At 39.8% G+C, this 21,408-nt stretch overlaps 1 protein-coding gene across 1 annotated transcript in view; it reads left to right on the forward strand.

Annotated features, from left to right (window-relative positions):
* The first annotated feature begins 84 nt into the window (after window positions 1–84).
* mrc2 (mannose receptor, C type 2) overlaps window positions 85–21,408 on the forward strand; it is a 34,274-nt gene continuing 12,950 nt past the window's right edge. Inside the window, exons 1-9 of the mRNA XM_061699697.1 lie at window positions 85–318; window positions 9,854–10,258; window positions 12,526–12,699; window positions 13,723–13,887; window positions 14,893–15,006; window positions 16,222–16,365; window positions 16,439–16,630; window positions 17,320–17,474; window positions 17,635–17,739. Coding sequence (XP_061555681.1) covers window positions 171–318; window positions 9,854–10,258; window positions 12,526–12,699; window positions 13,723–13,887; window positions 14,893–15,006; window positions 16,222–16,365; window positions 16,439–16,630; window positions 17,320–17,474; window positions 17,635–17,739 — 1,602 coding nt within the window. The 5' untranslated portion in view covers window positions 85–170. The remainder of the gene's footprint in view (window positions 319–9,853; window positions 10,259–12,525; window positions 12,700–13,722; window positions 13,888–14,892; window positions 15,007–16,221; window positions 16,366–16,438; window positions 16,631–17,319; window positions 17,475–17,634; window positions 17,740–21,408) is intronic.

A 21,408-nucleotide genomic window follows, 5' to 3' on the forward strand; every position in this document is an offset into this window, starting at 1 on the left:
GACGACCCAAACTCTTTCTGAGCGGAACATTTGTGTCACTTTTTCTCACACACACACACACACCCCAACGCCCCCCCCCCTCCCACTCTGTGTGTGTGTGTGTTTACACCCCCCGACCATTCCCTTTGCATGCGTGCGTGCGCGCGTGCGCGTGGGCTGCAGCTGAGAGCATGCACGGCGACGACGGCGAGCGGCACCGAGACTCAACCACGACGGGGGCAAAATGGACCGCTCGGCACCATTTACTCCACCGATGCACTTTGTGTTCGCTGCTGCTGCTGCTGCTGCTCGGCGTGGACGTGACATGGAGCGCCACGGGTGAGCCTTGCACTTCGTGTATTTGCTCTACGTGTCATTCGTATCTTGAAGAATAAGCGCACTTTTGAGGGGGTCTGATTGTGTGAAAATGTGTGGGATTTTTTTTATTTTTATTTTTTTATTTTAGTGTTTTATTGTGGATTCGCTGCTTTTTGCTTTGCCACGAACCAAAAAGTCCGAGAGTGAGTGGAACCAGATGTGCAAGAAAGAAAGGAGAGAGAAAAAAAAGAAAAGAAGCGAGGTGTGTGTGTGTGCGCGTGTGTGTGTGTGGGCGTGCGTGATCTTAGTTGGCGTGTTTAGCTGCGGGATGGGCAAAATATGGCCCCTGGGCCACATACGGCCCGCACTGTTCTTTGAGCCTCCGAGCATTTACAGTTCAACTCATAAATGTACACACCCTGGCAGAATTTGTGTAATATTGGCACTTTTGGGGCACTGACAACTGATTTTCTTCGGTTTAATGATCGTGCTATTCCGAAACGCTTTATAGTGGAATTTGAATCCCATGAAACTAAAAGTTTGTTTTGCCTGATCACTGTTTTCTTTAAAGAAATTTACACGTCGTACAAATTCTGCCATGGTGTGTAAACTTGTGAGAACAACAGTACATTATCAAAAGCCCTGTCATATTTGTTGTTTAACTGAACTCCCCCCTAAAATTGCCTATTTAAAATGTATTTATTCATCTTTTAATTTTATTTGTACTCATTCATCTAATTCGCTGCTTATTATCACAAATAATCAAATAAAACAACACTGTAATCCCTCATTTATTGCGGGGGTTATATTCCAGACCATCCCCGCAATAGACAAAATCCAAGTAGCAAGCAAGTATATATTGTATGATTTATAAACAGTACATTTTAAAGCTTCAAACATTTACAGTAATACAAACATACAGTATAACCATGTGAGTTGTGGGCATTTCTGTCCACATGGGGTCACCATCCTCACATGCCATACTGTAGTATCTGTAACATTGAATGTGTACCTGCTTTTAAAAGGTGGGCCTGGCTTGTTGAGTGACATGGAAGGGAGCGAATGACGATGTACAGCTGGCTAGCTGTTAACTGGCTAAAGCGCTAGCCACTACACGCATTGAGTGACGGCATCATCGGCAACTCCTGTAAGAATGTGCTTGTGTTTACGGTATTTTGTGACTGTTTGTTCAAATTATGCGATTGAGAGCGCACCGGTGGTGTTTCCATTCTCCCTCTATCCTAACCACCTGCTACAGATTACAATACGTTCTAAACTGGCAGTGGTAGGCTATATTCAATTAGCTAAGGATGTTTACATTACCATACAAATGATCGCAAACTTTGGACATTCTTTGTCTTTTTCCACTCTTTCGTCCTGGCTCGCGCTTATTGCTACGTGAGTCTGCAGTAACAGTCCGTGTGGGAAAATAATCACTGCAAAATCCTGCGTTACAGTGAATAATCCGCAATATAAGTATGATGAAAAAAATCTGGATGCACTGCTTTTTTTGGGGGGTTGATTTGAGAGCGACGTGGTGGAGTGACTCGTCATTTCCAGTCGCGTCGCCCCCTCTCCCACCCCCCAACGCCCCTGCGGCCAGATGTGACCTTCCGCTTACATTAACAGCCCGCTCATGTGTGATCGGCGGATTTATTGGGGCACGAAATCAATCATTTCATTAACACTTTACAGGGTGCAAACTCAAAATGACTGTAGTATTGTATTGTGAAGCATAGTGTGGAGTGGTTAGTACATCGGCCTCACAGTCCAGAAGTTCTGGGTTCGAATCCGGGCTCCGGCCTTCCTGTGTGGAATTGATTAGATTAATTGAAGGCTGAAAATTGTCCGTAGGTGTGAATGTCATTGTGAATAGTCGTGTATCCATGTGGGAGAGATGGGTCACTTTGGATGTTCGCTGAGCCCTCTGCCGTTGGGATTGTTCTGATTGTCAGTGTGGCTGCAAAATGCAAATCAGCAACCCACCCCACCTCTATTCTCTCCTCTCGGGCTGCCGGGATGAGGTCGAAAAGTTCAGGGCGCTCTGGATTGCCTCCGAGGCGAGAGCACCGTAAAACACACAACAACGCACACGCAGCAGGCTGGAATTTCCTGTCTATTTGTCGTCGGTCACTCCGTCACATACACGACAAAATGATAAGTTAGGCTCGCATTGACAATGGACAAAAAGACGACTACAATAAACTCCTAATCTTACTAGAAAGACAGTTGATGTTGATTAACGTTGTTTATTTCAAGAAAAAAAGTTGTCATTTTATTTTCCAAGAAACTCTTAATAATATGAAATTAAATTTGTAGTTTTCCATTAAAAAGTTGTAATATTGTGAGAATAAAGTTGAGCCAATGTCATACTATTGCAATATTAACGTGAGAAAATGGTTGTTGTAATATGGTAGTGAGGTCCAATTCTTGTTAAAGGGAGAAGTGAGAAAAATGTCCTTCTTTTGCAATATTCAGTTCCTTTTTTTCTTCAAAACAGCACATTCGTCTCATGAGATTACAACTTTTTATTGAAATAACTGATGAAGATATCTAAAGATAAAAAGACATTATTGTCAAAATATTTCATTTTGTAAAATTATGACTTTATTCTTGCAATAATAGTACTACGTTTTGCAAGTTAATCTATTTTCACATAAGATTATTCTTGAAATATGATTTTTATATTTTTTTTAAGAAAAAGATACAATTCTATTCTCAGAATGTTACTTTTTTCTAGGGAAAAAAGACTAATCTCTTAATACCCTGACTTTTATTTTCTCCTTAGAATGAGACTTCATTCTTGTAACATTACACCTTTATTCGTGTTATACAACTTCCTTCTTGGAAAAACTGTCTTTAATCTCCTAAAATATTAACTTTTTTCAGAAAAAAACTTATTTTTCTCCTTAAGACTTTGTTCTTGTAATATTATGACTCTTTTTTCTTTCTAATATAATACAACTATTCTCTAATTATTTGGAATTATTTCTTATAGGAAAAAAAATTGACTTTTTTTCTTGGAAAAATGACTATTCTCCAAACAACTTTATTCTTTAAAAAAAAAATATATATACTAAGACTTTGTTATTTAACTAGTTTTTTTTCTCTAAAGAAATTTGACTACTTTCATCATATTATAACTTTAAAAAAAAAAAAATATATATATATAATCTCAACTTCTTTTCGTAAAAAGATTTTTTTTCTTGTACTGTTTTTTTTGTCCAAAGAAATAAAATTTTATGCTTTCAAGCTTATGAATACTTTCCTTGACAAAACTACTCTCCTAATATACTTCTTTCAACAATTTCTTATTTGAAATTTTTTTTTTTCTTGTAAAATTATGAATTTATTCTTACGTGGCTACTTCCTTGGAATTTTTTTTTTTAAATTTATTTAAAAAGACCAAGATTTTATGCTTGTACATTTACAACTTTTTTTTGGGTCAAAAAATACTACTTAATCCTGGCAATATTTCCACTTCCTTCTTATACAAAATGACTGTATTCTCCTAATATATCAGATTTTTCTTTTTTTCCTGAAAAAATGGCTTTTAATAATAAATATTGTTGTTGTAAAAAAAAAAAAAAAAAAAAAAAATCCAACTTTATTCTCTCAATCTTCTTCTTGAAAAGAAGAAACAATCTCCTAATATATCAACTTTTGGGGGAAACAGTACACCATTTTTTTGACTGTTTTTTTTTTTTTAAATGAATTTTTGTGGCAAAGTTTAATCCCTAAAATATTTTTTGAACAATTGAAAAAAACAAACACTTTTCTCTCATAATTTAGTAATATTTAGCCATTTTATGTAAAACTTTAATTACCTTACACTACTGTTTGTATCCCAACCTAAGGGTACCAAAAAGTGACATGCTCGAGATGAACTGTTTTGGTACCCTTCGTAAATGTTGACAATGGCGTGGGTGAAAAAAACCCCACCCCCAAAAAACCCTGTGCGGGGTCATAAAGTGAAGCGATGTGTTCTTGTGGCTGAAAGGAGGCTTAAAATCAGAATACTAATTGTCACTGGGAGTTAAAACCACAGGCGCTGCACTAAATCACATGCCACCCTCACAATAGGACTGGTCCTTTTCGGGCTCCGCCGGTGCCTGCGGGAACACTTTCACACCGCAGTCGTCGCGGGGAGGCTCGGGAATGACACGGCGTGCGGAATTCACCGGACGAACCCCGTCGCTACATCTGCGTTCGCAGTACGTGAAGCGCGACGCGGTGCGATGCTGACGTCGGAGGCGGCCAGTGGGGTTGGGGCGCGTCGCTATTCCGCCCTGGAAGCAGGTGGAGGTGGGAGGGGCAAGTCCAGATGAACTTTGAGCCGCGGAATTGAGCGCGGGCCAAACATTCGCCCCGTCGCCATTCCTTCCCGGAAGCCTCGGTGACGTTTGGGTGACAACATTTTAGATGTTGTGTAATAAATGGGACTCGCGCCGCTTTGGTGGCGCCGCGTGGCGTGACTCATTGCAGCTGCTTTCCGTAATTCTCCAACAACTAACAAGACTTTTTTTCCCCCTTTTTCATCTGCACACCCTGTCCAAAAGATGACAACATGGCTTTGTTCTGCAATCACAATAAAAAGCTTAACATAAGATGACAAGAATACTTACATGGGAAGGTCTTCTTCAAATAATATATATTTTTGGTATTGTTTTTTTATTTTAGTGGAAAAAAAGTAGTAATGTTAAGAGAATAAAGTCAGAAGGCCATAATATTATTAAAATAAAGACCTATTTATTTTAGATTTAAAAAGTTGTCAAAAAGTGCAGTATTTATATAAATTTATATATTTTATATAAAGCTGTATTTTTCAACAAAATATCTGTATTTTGCAAGGAAAAAAAGCAGTAATAATATTAGTTTTTTAAAAACAAATCATACCATTATTAAAATACTCATATTTTAGAAAAAAAGTAGATTTTGTACAAATGAAATTACAGTTATTTTGTTGAGGGAAAATTAATTGTGTAATATTTTGTTTGTTCATTTATTTAGTTTCACGAGGATGGGATTTAAATCTCTAAAAAAAAATTAAAATTGTACAGAAATAAAGATTTATTTTTCATCAAGATACGTTTCTGTGGACAAGTGGTGGTTGTTTTTAGAAGTGCTTTATAAATAAAGGTAAATTGTCTTTGTTTTTACAGGGATTAGTACTTACTAATACTTAGAAATACTTTGATTAGATTAAGAATAATACCATACTAATATGGGTGGGTTAAAAATATTACTTCATTGATGCACTGCAATACCCCGCCCCAAATCAAAAAGAATCAAATAGAATCGCGACCTGAAGAATCGAATCGAATTGAATCATGACATTCTTAAGACTGTACCGTCTATTATATATATTTGTCTAAAAAAAAAAAAATCCTTCTCTCACTATTCTGGGATTTAGAAAAAAGAACAAAAATTGGTGTTCGTAATTGACGTATAACAGGAAAATTTTAGTCTGGTTTCATGTCTGACAGTCAAGAAAAAAAGCGTACATTGGCGACGTTTTTGAACACGACTGTACATTTGCAATAAAGAGGTATTGTTTTGAAAAAAAGTTATGACATTACATTTTAGTTTGGGGGGAGAGAAAATGTTTGACTTTTAGGAAAATCATGTATTTGTATGAGGACAAATGTGTAATATAAGAATAAAGCATCATAAGCAGTCATTAGACATTTTGAACGAGTACTGTTAAAGTTTTTAAATAAGGCTTTGGTTAGCTCTTATTTGGTTGCTCTGTATTTCATCATCTGTTCGAGTTTTTTTTATTGCTTTCCTCCTGTCACCCCCCCTCAAATCCCCCCCAGCTTGTCGGCCAGCGCTCAGAGGAGCCGTCCCAAACTTCTGCCAATGAAGAATTTCAAAAGCTTATTGGGCTCTCGGGAGATCTTTGCAATTATATATTATTTTCTTTCTTGTAACCTTTCCACATTGCTGTCTCTTGAAGGTTTTTGCTCTGAATTGCTTTTTGTCAGCTGCGGCACCTTCTTTTGACAAGCGTTTGCCTGTCCCGGTTATCGCCGGTCCATTGAACACGACACAGGCACGCCCAAATTGTATCTTGGAAAATATTAGCACGCGCCACCAGCGAGTCTGATAGACACAAAAATCGGGATGCGGGTGACAGAATGCATGAAAATCAATAAAAACCACGCTGTGAACTGGACAGCTAGTCAGACATCTGAGTTTTCAGAATTCTGCCGTAGAAAATTCACCCCATTGCCAGCAAATGTTCATTGTGTCTACTAAACACATTGGTGACGCATCATTGTGAAAGTTGTGAGATGACAAAGTTTGACAATTCGCTATAAAACACAGATAGTGTTAGAAAATACAGTGGTGCCTTGACTTATGAAACTCAACTTCGTAACTCAATTTACCCGTACTATATATATATATATATATATATATATATATATATATATATATATATATTTCTCCCATTAAGCTGTCCCAGACCCACAAAAAACAGCATTTTTCAAATTTATTTTTTAAAGTCTAATTACTGTATGTACTGTAGTGTCGGTGTGTTGGATGTGGGCCTTTAAGGGGCATGACCTGGTGAGTGACATCAGGAGCTGGAGTCTGATTGGTCAGTTAGTCTGTGTGTGAGCGTCTGGGCGGGAGTTGTGGCCTACAGCAGCTCCTCAAGGTTGAAGATTGGGCTTTGCTTTTGACTGTCAAACTGTAATTAAATCTCCGCACAGATGAACACATCTCCTCCGAAATCGGTGTAACCAGCTAAAATGCGAGCCTGAACCCACTGGTGGGTGGGCATCCCATTTAGGCCACACCCTAAAACGATTTGCCTTTGAAAAACAAAATTCAAATAAACTACAAAAGATGAAAGGAAAGTGGGACTAGCAGACCTTGCGTGTTGGTCGTTTCCCGCAGAGATTGCAGGCTGCCTTTATGGTGCGACTTTATTGTCTCAAGATGAGGCTAATTGGGGGGCTTCAGAGGGGCTTCAGAGGGGTATGTGTTACAAGCAAGTAACTGGCGAAGCGGTGATGGTTCCCATGCCTCCCCACTTCCTGGCCTCTCGCAGGAGCCTGCTGGGTCGGAATGCCGAGGGTCACACTTTGGCTTCTTTTCTGCGTCACCTCTCGCACACTGCATTTGTGCGTATATTGGAATATGTGTATGATAGTTTAGCATTTGAAACCCTATTTCTTTTTTGTCTTGTCTGTGCTGCCCACACAAACGCACAGCCGTGTAGTCAACGGTGCCCTCGAGTCTGCCAAAACCAAATTGGAAATGAAAAAAAATGCGGGGGGGGGGGGGGGGTGGGAATACATAAACATTGTTTAGAGCCAGCATAAAACAAAGGGCATTCAGTTCAACTCGTGTATTCTGGCCAATGGCCTGTAGGAGGAACCATTACGATGATGGGGCATATTTTTGCCTTTGGAGGATCGGCTGTAAAAATTATATATTTTAAAATTATATCTCCGTCGTCATATTAGAACAGAATAATTATTGTTTTTACAGATTCAATATTTAGGAATATATAATGGAAAATAAATACAGTTTTAAAGTATGTACATTGTTCTGTATTTTATTTTATTTACATTTTCATTTAATTTATTCTTATTTGTAAATGTGTAAAAAAAAATGAAAACAATTAAAATTTTTAGTATTTATTCTAAATATGAATTTTAACAAAAATATTTGCAATACAATTTTGTAGCAACTCACTGAACAGCTGGGTAAAGATGTCAAAGTTGATCATGAGAATTTAACCCACAAATGAGTATTTTGTGCACATATTATAGCTATTTTGGTCATTAAAAAAAATTATAATTAAAAAAAATATTAGACGATGCTTGTTACTTCAATTTCTTGTTCATTTTACCTGAGGAAGGCGGCACGGTGGCCGACTGGTAAGAGCGTCAGCCCGGGTCCTCAGAACTGTTTGTATGTGCCCTGCGATTGGCTGGCAACCAGTTCAGGGTGTACCCCGCCTCCTGCCCGATGATAGCTGGGATAGGCTCCAGCGCGCCCGCGACCCTAGTGAGGATAAGCGGCTCAGAAAATGGATGGATGGATTTTACCTGAGGAATACAACGAACATGACAAAATATAGCTGATTCCATATTACTTTGTCGTATTAATTGTGTTCTGAGTGATTTTTATTTGTTATCAAGAAAACCATGGGGCTTCAATTTTTTTCAAATGTAAACTCTTTTTAGCTGTTTTTGTTGCCACCAATGTATTTGCCCAAACAAATGTAAGTTTAGTTGTACCAGACATTAAAAACGAACAAGAAACTAAAAGAAACAAGTTTATTTACATATATTTTTTCCTGTTTATGTCCAAAGCAGTGAGCACAAATTGTGAGCACAAATGAAGGAATATTTTTTTGTGTGTGTGTGTTTGTTTTGTTTCTTCTTCATTAAAATAGCTTTTGTAACAGGTATGTAGGCTAGGTCATAATATCATATATTTTTTACCTGCTTTTGTACGCGCCTTTGTTGATGCGTTCAAGAGCAGTTCGGTAATGCGTATAACGACATGTGGAATCCTAACCCTAACGTCGCCCCCGCCACACTCTGAGCTGATGTAGTTGAATAACTTCTTCTGATGTCGATAAACAAAGTGAAATTCCAGGCCAAGCTAAAGTGAAATAAATTAACATGTGCATTCACTTGACACTTGATCATAGTTTCACATGTCAGCAGAGGTCGCAAAACTACCCACACCCTGTACTTAAGTAGAAGTGTAAAAGAAGTACAGATTCTGAAATGTACAGAAAAAGTACAAGAATGTTTTGTCACATTGAAAAAAAACTGCATGAAAATCTCTTTCATGAACTTAAATAGTGCTCGTACTGAGAAGAAGGAAAATTATGTTGTTGTTTAACAGCTAGCTTGCGTTGGCTCAATTTTTATGCTATCGAAACGTGTTCCCATAGCTTTGCTAACGTTGTCAATAAAGGACCCCGTAAAGTAAATTCAAAGATTTGTTTCTAAATACATTAGACATGTTTGACGACAATTGCAGAAATCATATTCAAAGACAGAACTATGTAGTACTCAATTGTGGAGAAATAACGTTAAACTGATTTTCACCATTTCAGTTTCCCAGATTTTGGCTAATACGGGGCCCAGTGGCGCATTTGGGTCTGGCATTAGTCCCCCCTTCCCCAACTACCTGTATATAAAAACGTCAGCACATTCGCCCATTTCTACCACTAGAACATGTTTGGCTAGCTAGCTAGCTAGCCAAACATACACTCCGAAAACGCATTGTCCCTGGATGCTACAATTTACAGAACAGCTCGGTGTCGTTGATTAAATTCCCAAACGAGGATGTGATGCAGCAGATGAGCCCGCTTCCCGGGTTTGGGTGGGCATTAAACCCACCCTAGTATTTGTATTTTGTTACTTCCCATAACTGCATGTCAGCGGCTATGTTTCATTTCTTCTATTTTTTTAATGGTGCCTACATTCCACTTGTTTGTCCTGTGTCCAATATTGATCCTTCCGGCAGCTCACATGGGACCTTCGCATCCACCGTATTGACTTGTCGCTTCCCTCCGCAGAGCCGCTGGCCTCCGATGACTTTGCCTTCTTCCACGAGGGCAGCCAATGGTGCCTGGGGGTGCACGTGCGCTCCATGGTCTTGTCCACCTCCTGCCGAGAGGCCGGCCAGCGCTGGAAATGGGTGACCCGCGGTCGTCTCTTCAACCTGGGGTCCTCGCTGTGCCTCGGCGTGACCACCGGCAACGACACCGTCTCCGGGCCGGGACGCATCCCTCTGAGCGTGTACACGTGCGACCGCCAGCCCCCCAAGGTGCGCTGGACGTGGAGCTGCGGCCAGGTGCTGGAGGACCTTAGCAACTACTTGCCCTGGCCTTCGTTCTACAACGTGACCACGCCCACCACGTCCAGCTCCAAATGGAGCGTGCATGGCGGCGAGCAGGACCTGTGCGCCAAAACATACCGAGGTCAGTTTGCTACAACCTCCAAGGTGCAACACAAAACTGCTTTCTTCTCATTTGCTCACATTCATTAACTAATTTTGTGAAGGGAATAATCTATTCCAGGATTAGTCAAGTCTTTGACTGTTGGAGGAATGTTTGAAGCGACAGTCTTAACACTGGTCGACCCAGGGATGGGAATCGATGGGAATTTAGCTATTCCAATTCCATTATCGATACTTATCGAGCTTTCATCATTTCTGCCGGGATATCAGCGCTCTTTTAGTCCACCAGGTATTGAATTTTTTCACGGGATAAATTTCCCAATAGAGTTGTGCCTTGAGTTACAACTGCCTTGATTTACAAGGTTTTCGAGATACAAGCCTTTGCTTGGCCCATTTTTTTGTCTTGAGATAAAACCCAAATTTCCGATTCGAGTGCGCCTCAGACCCACACTGCTAGATGGCGTCAGCAAACTTCACAAGTTATCAATTCACATTGGTTTCCTTGCAGTGGAAAAATAAAATCAGTCAGTGGCGCTAATGCACCATTAAGCTGGTTTGCCAACCACCAATATACCCCAAAGAAGAACAAGGTAGATTGACTTTCCCTTCCCCCCCCCCCCCCCATAGGAAATAATGAAAAATATTAATTGGATTATGAAATGAATTAATAAAAAAAAAAAAAAACACACACCAAAAAATCCACAACGCAAAATTGACTCTTGTTGCTATATAATACTGGTTACACCTGCAGAGTCAAGTGGAGAATCTAATGCATATCCTAAAGTTAAACAGTGGAGTGGAGCTTTCAATATAAACCACATGTGCGCATGCTCCTTTCCTCCGTGTTTGCGGAGACGATTTGACGTGTCGGGGGATGTTCGTCAGACGAGGAAGAACGCCGGTCAGCGTGGCAGCCCAGAGGAAATCTTAGCTCCCGCTCGCTAAATATGTCTGCCCTACTTTTCCGTCTTTCAAGTGTGTTCTCCCTCTCGTGCCCTTTTCCTCACACTGCGCTGAAAAATGCATGTGCACGGAAAAAGTCTGAAGATGCTGGATTCATTACAGTCATGGCCGCAGGTTTTAGTTCAGCATTTTTGTGATTGACATTGCTCGTTGAATTCAATCATTTTCCATTTTCATGTATATTTATATTCTGTAATTGATAATATAGATGTATCTAATTAATATGAATGTATTATTATAGTTTGTGGTTAAAATAACGTAAACAAATAACATTAAATTAAATTTGTTGTAATGTTTTAAAAATAATTTATTATTATTATTATTAATGAATTTTACTTTCATATTAAAAGTCAAACTTTTTAAAATTAAAGTTGATTTTTTTTTTTAATATGCATTCTTTTCCCAGTAAGGTTTTTGATTTACAAATGGCATCATTTTCGGTTTTATGTAATATAATAATGTAATATTTAATTTTCAATTATTATAATTATTTAATATGTCATGAATGAAATGTAATTTTAACCAATTTGTATGAATTTATTGTTATTCCCATATGTTTATGATTAAAATAATGTAACATAACATAACATTCAAATAACATTTTCTGCACTATATATATTTTTAAAAAATGCTTTCTTAGTATGTGCTGTATAATCACTCTAATGTTTGAAATTCACATTGATAATTTAAATTCCATGTTAATTTTAATTTCATATGAAATTTTATTTGTTTTAATATTTTAAGTTATGTTTGTGCCAGCGGCTATGTTTCATTTCTTCTATTTTTTTAGTGGCACCTACATTCCAGTATTAAAGTATTTCATATTAATAAATTTTTCAATTTAATTTGATATCATTTAATTTAATGTTTCAAATTTGTGTCAGTTACTTTTGTGATTCACATTTGAATTATATCCAATGAAACTATTTTACATTTTTCAGGATAATGAGATGTAATTCAACGTAATGTCATTTGATTTCATTCCCACAAACTGAGCGAATTTCAAGAATTCTGAGGAAAGGCACCAAAATATTCGAAACATCTCTTCAGTACGACGCTTCTTCTGTTGATGTTTGATGGGTTTCTTGTTTTTGCACCCAACTCTTCCGAGCTCGTCTTGCTTTGCACACTGGGAACGAGACAAAGAACTCCCCAAACAATTAAGATCCGGGGTTCTTCCGACCTCTGACGCTGACATTCAACCGCATGCCTTACTTCCTGCTGATGTGTTTGTTTCCTCTCAAACGGCGACATCTTCTGATTCACTCCACCAGCTCGGTCGCTAATTTAACAGACCTCCTGTCCTCTTGACCGTGCGCTCCTCAGAAGTCTACACCATCCAGGGCAACTCCAAAGGCCAGCCGTGCTACTTGCCCTTCCTGTACGACGGCCAGTGGTTTCACAATTGCACCAGCATCGGGCGCGAGGACGGCCACCTGTGGTGCGCCACCACCTACGACTACGCCCAAGACGAGCTCTGGGGCTTCTGTCCCGTCAACAGTGAGAACTTCTTCTTCTATTTCAGGGGTGGGCAAAAAAGTGGCCCGCTTTGTTCTTCAACTAAGAGAAAACCCATTTAAGGCAAACAAAGGAAGAATAATTGAAATGAGGGATCGTCCTTCCAGCATGACAAGGCTGCAATGGATGCCAAGTGGGCAACATTTGTGACATATGATATGATATAAAGTTAGTTTAGACAGCATGAGAGCCCATTTCATGAAACGTAGGGCCGCAGGTAGACTCCGATGTGGAAGCGGTTCTCTTCTGCAACCGGTCTCGGTCGGTCGGTTGATGCAGAATCGTAACAGCAACCGCCTCGCTTGGATCATGACCGCCTGGTCCCCTCTCTGAGCAGAAGAGGAGAAGCGGCAGTAAAACAGGCAAAAATATAGGTTGATGATAATGAAATTAATTCATACGTAAGTGACAGTTACAATTTCATTATTCAAATAAACAACTTTACTATTTTAAATATTTTATACTGCAATACATTTATTTATTTTTTCATTTTATTTATTTATCTCATTTTTAAAATTGGTTAATTTATTTAATGTGAATAATAGAATTTTAAAAATATGTTTTAAATAAAAATACATTTATAGTGGCTATATAAGGTCTACAGAGCCTTGCTCAAATGGCAATTTTTTTTGTGATGTAAAATAAAAAAGATGACCAAGAGAAATCTTTCTTTTTTTAATTCCACCATTAATTTCACCTGCTGTATAACTTGTGCAACCCTATTAAAAAAGGAAAACTTTTCAAGGAAGAAAGTCAAATTAAACAACTGCGATGTGGTTGCACAAGTGTGCACACCCTCTTCTAACCGGGGATATGGCTAAAATTAAAATAAATTATGTGAAATATTTTGCATACACATTTTGAACTTTTTGGGGCCCGGCCCATCTGTCCATTTAAAATAAAATCTAACGTAGCCCTTTCAGCACCAAAGTTTTCCCACCCCTATTTTTTCTCCATCTTGTCTGCATTTCCGATTGGCTTAATTCACCCGTTTTGACTGGTCAGGCGGCGGCTGCGAGACCTTCTGGGACACGGACCCGCTGACGCACAGCTGCTACCAGTTCAACTTTCACGGCTCGCTGTCGTGGAGCGAGGCCCGCATCAGTTGCCAGCAGCAGGGCGCCGACCTGCTCAGCGTCACCAAGCTGCATGAGCAGACCTACATCAACGGTTTGTTTACAAGCTTCGACTCTTTGAAGCACAAATGATATGAAGGAAATTTGCAGAGCGGGACAAGGTGCCCCCATCCCCGCCTCCTGCTGAGGACACTCAAATGACTCAGAGTCTCCAGACCTACAACCATTTATGACAGATTTAATAACCACCAGTGAAATTCCAGCAACCCACAGTCTACGGGCATCAATGTTTTATTTAATTTAATTTTTAGACAAAAGTATTCATGATATAAATTTTTAATTATTTTAAGTAGACCACTATTATATATATATCTCCTTTGTTATGTTTCAAAATCCCTTTTAATTATTCAATCAACCAACCAACCAACCAAAAAAATAACTAATTAAATCCAAAATATGGGAAAAATATTTTCTTTCATTTAAAGATAATGAATAATGAAGTGTGTTAACGAATTCGGTACCAGGGTCTGTCAGGTCAGAACAAAAAAAAAAGGAACCCAATTATGCCCCATAAAGTGCTATGGATTCCAGCATCCGTTTTGTTTTGGCAACTCATTCAAAATACTGTGTATTCATTGAAATCAGGGTTAGGGGGTCACCAACCTTTTTGAAACAAAAAGCTAATTCTGGGGTACTGATTTAAGTGAAGGGCTATCAATTTGATACATACTTTTGAAATCACACATTTGCTAAAATTCCCTTTTAATGATGCAATTATTAATAATACTGATATTCATCTATGTGAAGACACTGATCATGTTAATCATTTCTCACAACAGTTATCAACAATTAATCAACAAGGTAGGGAACAAATATCAATATGCAACAGTATTTCGATAAAATTGTTTACATTTTCAAATGATCACATTCCTTGGAAATCACAACGTCCGATGACTGTTGAGCAATTTTAAGAACAGCTCTACGGCTACTCATGGGTTCCTTGGTGGCTACGCTGGCACCATGTTGGTGACCTGATTTAAGGACGACCTAAAGCTGTTCTGCTGTGTTTTTTTTATTTTTTATTTTTATTTTTAAAAAGGCCTGTTGACCGGCTACAGCGCTACCTTGTGGATCGGCCTCAATGACTTGGACATCAACGGCGGCTGGCAGTGGCCTGACTCATCGCCACTCAATTACCTCAACTGGGAGCAAGGTTAGCCTGTTGAAAAGCATACACCTTGTCTGTAAACAATAGACATCAGGATACTTGTGGGTGGCAGAGAGTGAGTGACGAACGCTGATCTCAACTGCAAATGATGAGAACAACTTTTTGTGTTTGGGATTGCACTGCCAGATAGCTCCCAAAAGTTTTTTTTAAAATTTCGTTAAAAATATAAATATGCAGATTGACAGTCACTAATGACGAGCAAATAATTGTTCAACGAATGAAAAATCAAATTTGATTATTTAAAACCATCTAAAAACATCTATTTTGGGGGGGGGGGGGCGTCGCAGATTTTCTCAACACCAGACAAGACGATACGCTGACACATTTTTAAATGGCTTACTTTAACCTGGATCCCTCACCGCATTGCTGCCGTGGTCTATTTTGCGACGGTCTTGGTGCCGTAAAATGCGTAAATCCTCACTGGCTGGCAATTTCTTTTTCTACTAAGCCAGCTACTTAGCTTAGCTGCTAGTTAGCAAGATGTGTTGAACGAATCTTGCGTAACTTTATCCTTATCATCTGACCCCGTCGCAGTCTGCCATGAACATAGGTGCAGCTCCTCGGGCACGGCCCTCGGACGCCTCGTTTTGCGGACATTATCGTCTCAGGCGAGTGTACGCCTCTGCGATCCATGTAATCGCTACAGTAGCTACTGTACAACTGCACATATGCGCATGCGCAGTAAGTCAAAATGCCGGCGAATATAAAGGAAGTTATGCGGCTTCGCAGCATTGCAGATCTTCCATTTTCAACACCGCTTATCCTGGTTAGGGTCGCGGGACGCTGGAGCCTATCCCAGCTGACTTCGGGCGAAAGGCGGACTACACCCTGAACTGGTCGCCAGTCAGTCGCAGGGCACATATAGGCACGGACAACCATTCGCACTCACATTCACACCGTCACTGAGTGGGAACTGAACCCACGCTGCCTGCACCAAAGTCAGGCGAGTGTACCACTACACCATCAGTGACTCATTGCAGATCTTGTTAGAATAAAATATGTAATGTGTTATACAAGGTTGTATAGAGAAGAAGGCTAAAGGCATAATTCAAGCTATTTACCTGGTTTACCTATTTACCTGTTTTTTCAATTACTCACAATGATTTGTTTACCAGTGGTGCTATTGCCACCCTGAAATACATGTGATGGTGTGTATCCCAAAAGTCCAATCTGCGTTAGCATCGTCCTCTCGTTCTGCAGACCAACCGAACCATGAATACGAGGAGAACTGCGTGGTGATCAGGACAGTGTCGTCGGGTCGTTGGCAAAACCACGATTGTTCCGAAACTCTTCCTTACGTCTGCAAGAAGAGGCCCAACGCAACTCTGGACCCTTTCACTACCGGTCAGACCACCAGCAGATCCACTTTAACGAGCTCCGGAACCCGAATGACGTCACGTCTCTGGTGTCCCAGCAGACTCGTGGGCGGACGATGAGAAGTACGAGTGCGAAGTAGGATGGCATGCCTTCCAAGCGGGCTGCTACAAGCTCGCGCCGGAAAAAGGCGACTGGGACGCAGGGCTGAGGACGTGCCAGAAGATGGACGCCAACCTGGTCAGCATTCACACGTTGCCCGAGATGGAGTTCATCCTGCGCAACATCAAGAAAGGTCATTTGCTCTCCACCATCCATCTTTTTTCCAGCTTTCCAATGCACAGTAAAAAGTGGTTCTTATGTCATTTTCCCCATAGGAACTAAGATAAATGAATGTGTTCCTCAAACCTTTACTATCACAACGTTCAGGCAATGTTTTGAATCAAAGTCAATGGATAGATATAAAATAGATTTTCCTGATTAAACGTAGTGACCCATGTAAAGGCCAGATTGGAATAGATTGCGCCACAAGTAAACAGTTGACCAGAGACCTTCAGGTGGAATGACAAAAAAGTCTGCATGTAAATCCAGCTATTAATCATGTATTTAATGTAGCCGAATTTAATTTATTGGAATTCATTGTATATAAGTACTCCGTTTTGAAAACGAGCTTTAAGCCCTTGGAGATTTTGTTTTTATTTTTTCAATGGATATAAATCAATCAAGACATTTTTTTAGACAGATGTATTTCCGCCAGCGCTCAGCGGGACATTATTGTCGTTGTTTAAGTGTCACTCGGGAATGTTGATCATTCCATCCGCTGGTTGCCGCGGTAACCGCACATCCCATGTTTCCCCCTCATCCTCTCTTCGAACTCAAGACGAATCGTCCGTCCAAACTTTCCGCGTTTCATTAACATTCCCTCCGAGCGCCACATCGCTGTTCCCGGGTGTGTTCCTAACTGATTTGTACATGCGCGCGCAGACACGGAGCAGCTGTGGCTCGGCCTCCACGACACGGCCATGCAGATGGACTTCCATTGGAGCGACCACACGCCCGTCATCTTCACCCACTGGCACCCCTTCGAACCCAACAACTTTCGCAACACTCAGGAAGACTGTGTGTCCATGTGGGGAGCCGTGAGTGATCCCTCGCGCCATCACAATCCGGACCTCACGCGTGCATGGGTGCGTGCGTGTGTGTTTGCATACACTTAGCAGCTGTGTGTGTGTGTGTGTGTGTGTGTGTGTGTGTGTGTGTGTGTGTGTGTGTGTGTGTGTGTGTCGCTTCCACGCACAGGATGGCCGCTGGGACGACAGCCCGTGTAACCTTACTCTGCCCGCCATCTGCAAGAAGGCCGCCACCAAGAACGAAGGCAAACCTCAGCGTCAAGACTGCAAACAAGTACAATACTCTTTTCAACTCCCTCTTTAAAAACCCTTTTAGGACAGGACAAGTGACCATATTTGGTAACTCTCACTTGTATGTAGTACAGATGCATCTCAAGAAATTATATTACAAAAAAAAGCTATTGACTTATTGAGGGCTTTTGAGGTTTTTTTTGTTTTTTTGTAAGATAAGCCATTGTTCTGCAGATTTTTTGCTTTGACTTGTGAGCAAAATTTTGAGACGCAAGCACTGTTTGGTGGCATCAAACTCAACTCAACTCACTTCCTAAAAAGCAACAGTTTGGCAGATTGTGAACAATTCTTCCAAAAATAGGCTTCAAGCTGTTTAATGCAACTCCTAGATGATGTTTTCTGTCAAACAAAACATGAAACAACCATATAGCTTTGCTTTAGGAAAGTCCACTTAGCTTAATGCTAACAAACTATGCAAAAGGCCATAGATGCGCTAATGAATAGCATTTATGTGCCGGTGTTATAACTCTTTAAGTAATGGATATTTGAACACAAACGGTGCATCACCACATGTAGACAGACAATATAACAATACTCACAGGCATATATTCTTGTAACCAACCACTCATGTTTACCGGGTCACTAACCATGGTTGTGAAACTCTTCTCCCTTTGTGTCTGCATGACTGTATTTATAAACACTGCCCCCGGTGGCCGTGTCACACACACCAGGAGCCACAATAAATTCACCATGATCCACAAACTGTTTAATACATTGTACTTAATTATGGTATTACTGCAGTATATGTTTGCATAAAGTACAATATTATTGAGTGGTATTTTCCTTATTTAAAAACACATTTAAAAAAAAAAAAAAAAACATTTTGTGGGGGAAGGCTAAAAAGGATAAATGGGTAAAGAAGTGTGCTCACGGAGCAAATGAAATGTGTATCTCAAGGTGCCTCTGTATAGAGTATTTATTGAAACATCCCTGTGTCCATGCCTGTTAAATCCAAATTGAGCCTTTTATTGCCGTCTGTAGCTACTGACAGTCTTGCAGGCCCGTTGGGAGCCTGAAAATTGCTACGCATGAGCCAGCTGTTCATTCATCTTGGACCCCCAAACGCTCGCCATGAGCCCCCACCCCAGCCCCCTCTAACTGTTATGTACGACGCTTCGGAAGTGACCCTTAGACACAGTCAGTGAGGACAGCGTGAATACAGTGTGTGGATTAAATCCCACGTGGAGTGGTGTGTTGGGGTGGGGGGCGTCACAGACATCTGTCTTTGATTTAGCATCCCCGTAATCACATCCACATGTGCGGCCCATACATAACGCTCCGCTTGCATACAGACAAGAGTGTAATGGGTTTTATTCACTTGTAGCCGCAGTGTTCGAAGGGCCGCACATGTAAATTGTGCAACTCAAGCGATTTTTATGAAGCTATTTATGTCTGTACCGTTATATAATAGTAGTTTATTACAATGGGCCACAACCATTTGCTGTAAAAAAAAAAAAATGCTAAATTAGAATTTTTTTATTTTAGTGTCTTTACCGTTATTGATGCAATTATATATAAATGAGCTCTTAACAATTGTTTAACCTTACCCGTGAACGAACTGGCCCATCTGTCCATTTTTAAAATGAAATATGGCACCTGTTATTTTTCACCCCTGGTTTCAACGATGAAGAGCATTTGTTTTGACGGTGGTGGGACGGGTGGTCATGTGACAGGAGTTCACCCCCGAGGCCTAGTTAGTCTCCAGCTGAGCTCAACATGTGAAACAACAAGTGAAAGCGCCACGTGATGGCTAAGCTAACAAAACGGTCTTCGGTGTTTGTTGCTGTTCAGTGGACCTGCTGCAGTAACATGGCACACAAATAAGGCGTATCAGTCCTTCAAACGTGATAAAAATGAAGTACAAGTAATGAAAAATGAAAGTATAACAATGCATTATCATAGCATACAGACACCATCCCTGGAGAGGCTGGATTGAACTCTTGAGGTCTTTTTCCGCAGTGCATTTGGTTGCCAAAAGGGGGCGCAGTGATTGCATTAGCAGAACCATACACTTCCTGTCGCAAATAAAGCGTCGTTTTTCGGACACCCGAAGGGAAGTTAAAGAGTTGATGACTTTTCCAGACGCGTCCATCATGCGGAGTGAACGCGATTTGTTTTGTCTGGAACAAACATTTGTAATTTGAAAAAAAAATAATTTGGAGGACTTCCTGTTGGATTACTGGACCATCACTTTATAAAAGTATCAGTTTATTAAGGAAAGTTAACTTCTAATCCTAAATTTAGTCTATAAATATTTGTAAAGTAGTAGTCATTTTTATCTTAGATTATAATGTTTACTTTTACTTTGTACTATTTTACTATCATTAATGTAATGAAATCAAAATCTCACAACAACATAAAATAACATAACAACACTGGACCTTTTCTGGTATTTTAACCGTTTTTCATTTTCAACTCATAAATGCTCGGAATTTGTGCCGCATTTGGAGTGTAGGAGTTATGTTATCTTTTATTTATTTATTTATTACCGAAGCTCACTAAGGAGTTCTGACCAGATCCATGTACAGTATATCTGTATATCTACATTATACTGCGCCCAGGTGGCCAAGGCGCACAGTCCAGAAGGAGCAGCACAATGTCCATCGGATTGAATCAAAAAGTGTGACAATAACAGTTTAATTCTTTACATTCTATTTAATCATGTCATTACTGTATGTTTTTATAAAATACTATACTGTGTTATAGACTCCTATTTTTCATATTAAAAACTTTTTTTTTTTTTAATTGGAGGGGTGGGGGGGTGTAATGGATTAATGGCATTTCCATTCATGTCGATGGAGAAAGATGATTTGAGATACGAGTGTTTTGGGTTATGAGCGTGATCACAAAACCAATTTAACCAATTCAACGGACCACTATTTATAAGAAATTCACAGTTTTGCAGTGGTCTTACTATTTATATTTAGTGTAGTTGATCAGTTTATTAAAAATTAAAAATACATTTACATTACATCTTTAGTTTTAAAAAAGTACGCTTGAATCAACTTTTTTTTTTTTCTTCCGAGAGTTGGTAGTTTCTTTTCACTGTCATATTGATTTAAAGTTGGAAATGCATTTTCAGTTCTACAGTGCCCGGTGTGGCCTGACATTCATTTAGCTGGTGGTGCAAGCAGGTGTAACATTTAACCGAACCCGTCGAAGCCTAAAGTGCGAGCGACATGAAAAATGCATCGTCACAGCTTGAAGCGTTCGAGGTTTGCGTGCAGATGCTAAAACGAGGTGGTGGTGGCGGTGGTTTTTGCTTTTTGGGCTTTTTTTGTGTGCTCGCGTGTCGAAGAGTCGTCTGTCTCACCCCCGATGACCTCCTGATGGTTGACCGACATGAAAATGCACTCTTTCGTCCATCTTTTTTTTTTTTTTTTTTTGTGGGGCGGCATGACAATTCATATTATTTTACATTCCATAAAGGAGAGCTTTATTTCTGCTCACTTTTGTTTGCTGTTGTATTTTACAGCGGTGGTAATACTTGTTTTACCTTATATAGCTAAAGGAGAGTGACTCAGCGTGTGATGCAGTAGTCAATTAAAAAAAAAAGGAAAAAAAACTTCCACGTTTTTAGGATGTTTCTGAATACATAAATCTTTTGACTACAATATGATTTTGTAATTAATACATAAATTATGTGAAAATA

The sequence above is a fragment of the Phycodurus eques genome, chromosome 16 (assembly GCF_024500275.1).
Source record: "Phycodurus eques isolate BA_2022a chromosome 16, UOR_Pequ_1.1, whole genome shotgun sequence".
Classification (NCBI taxonomy): Eukaryota; Metazoa; Chordata; class Actinopteri; order Syngnathiformes; family Syngnathidae; genus Phycodurus; species Phycodurus eques.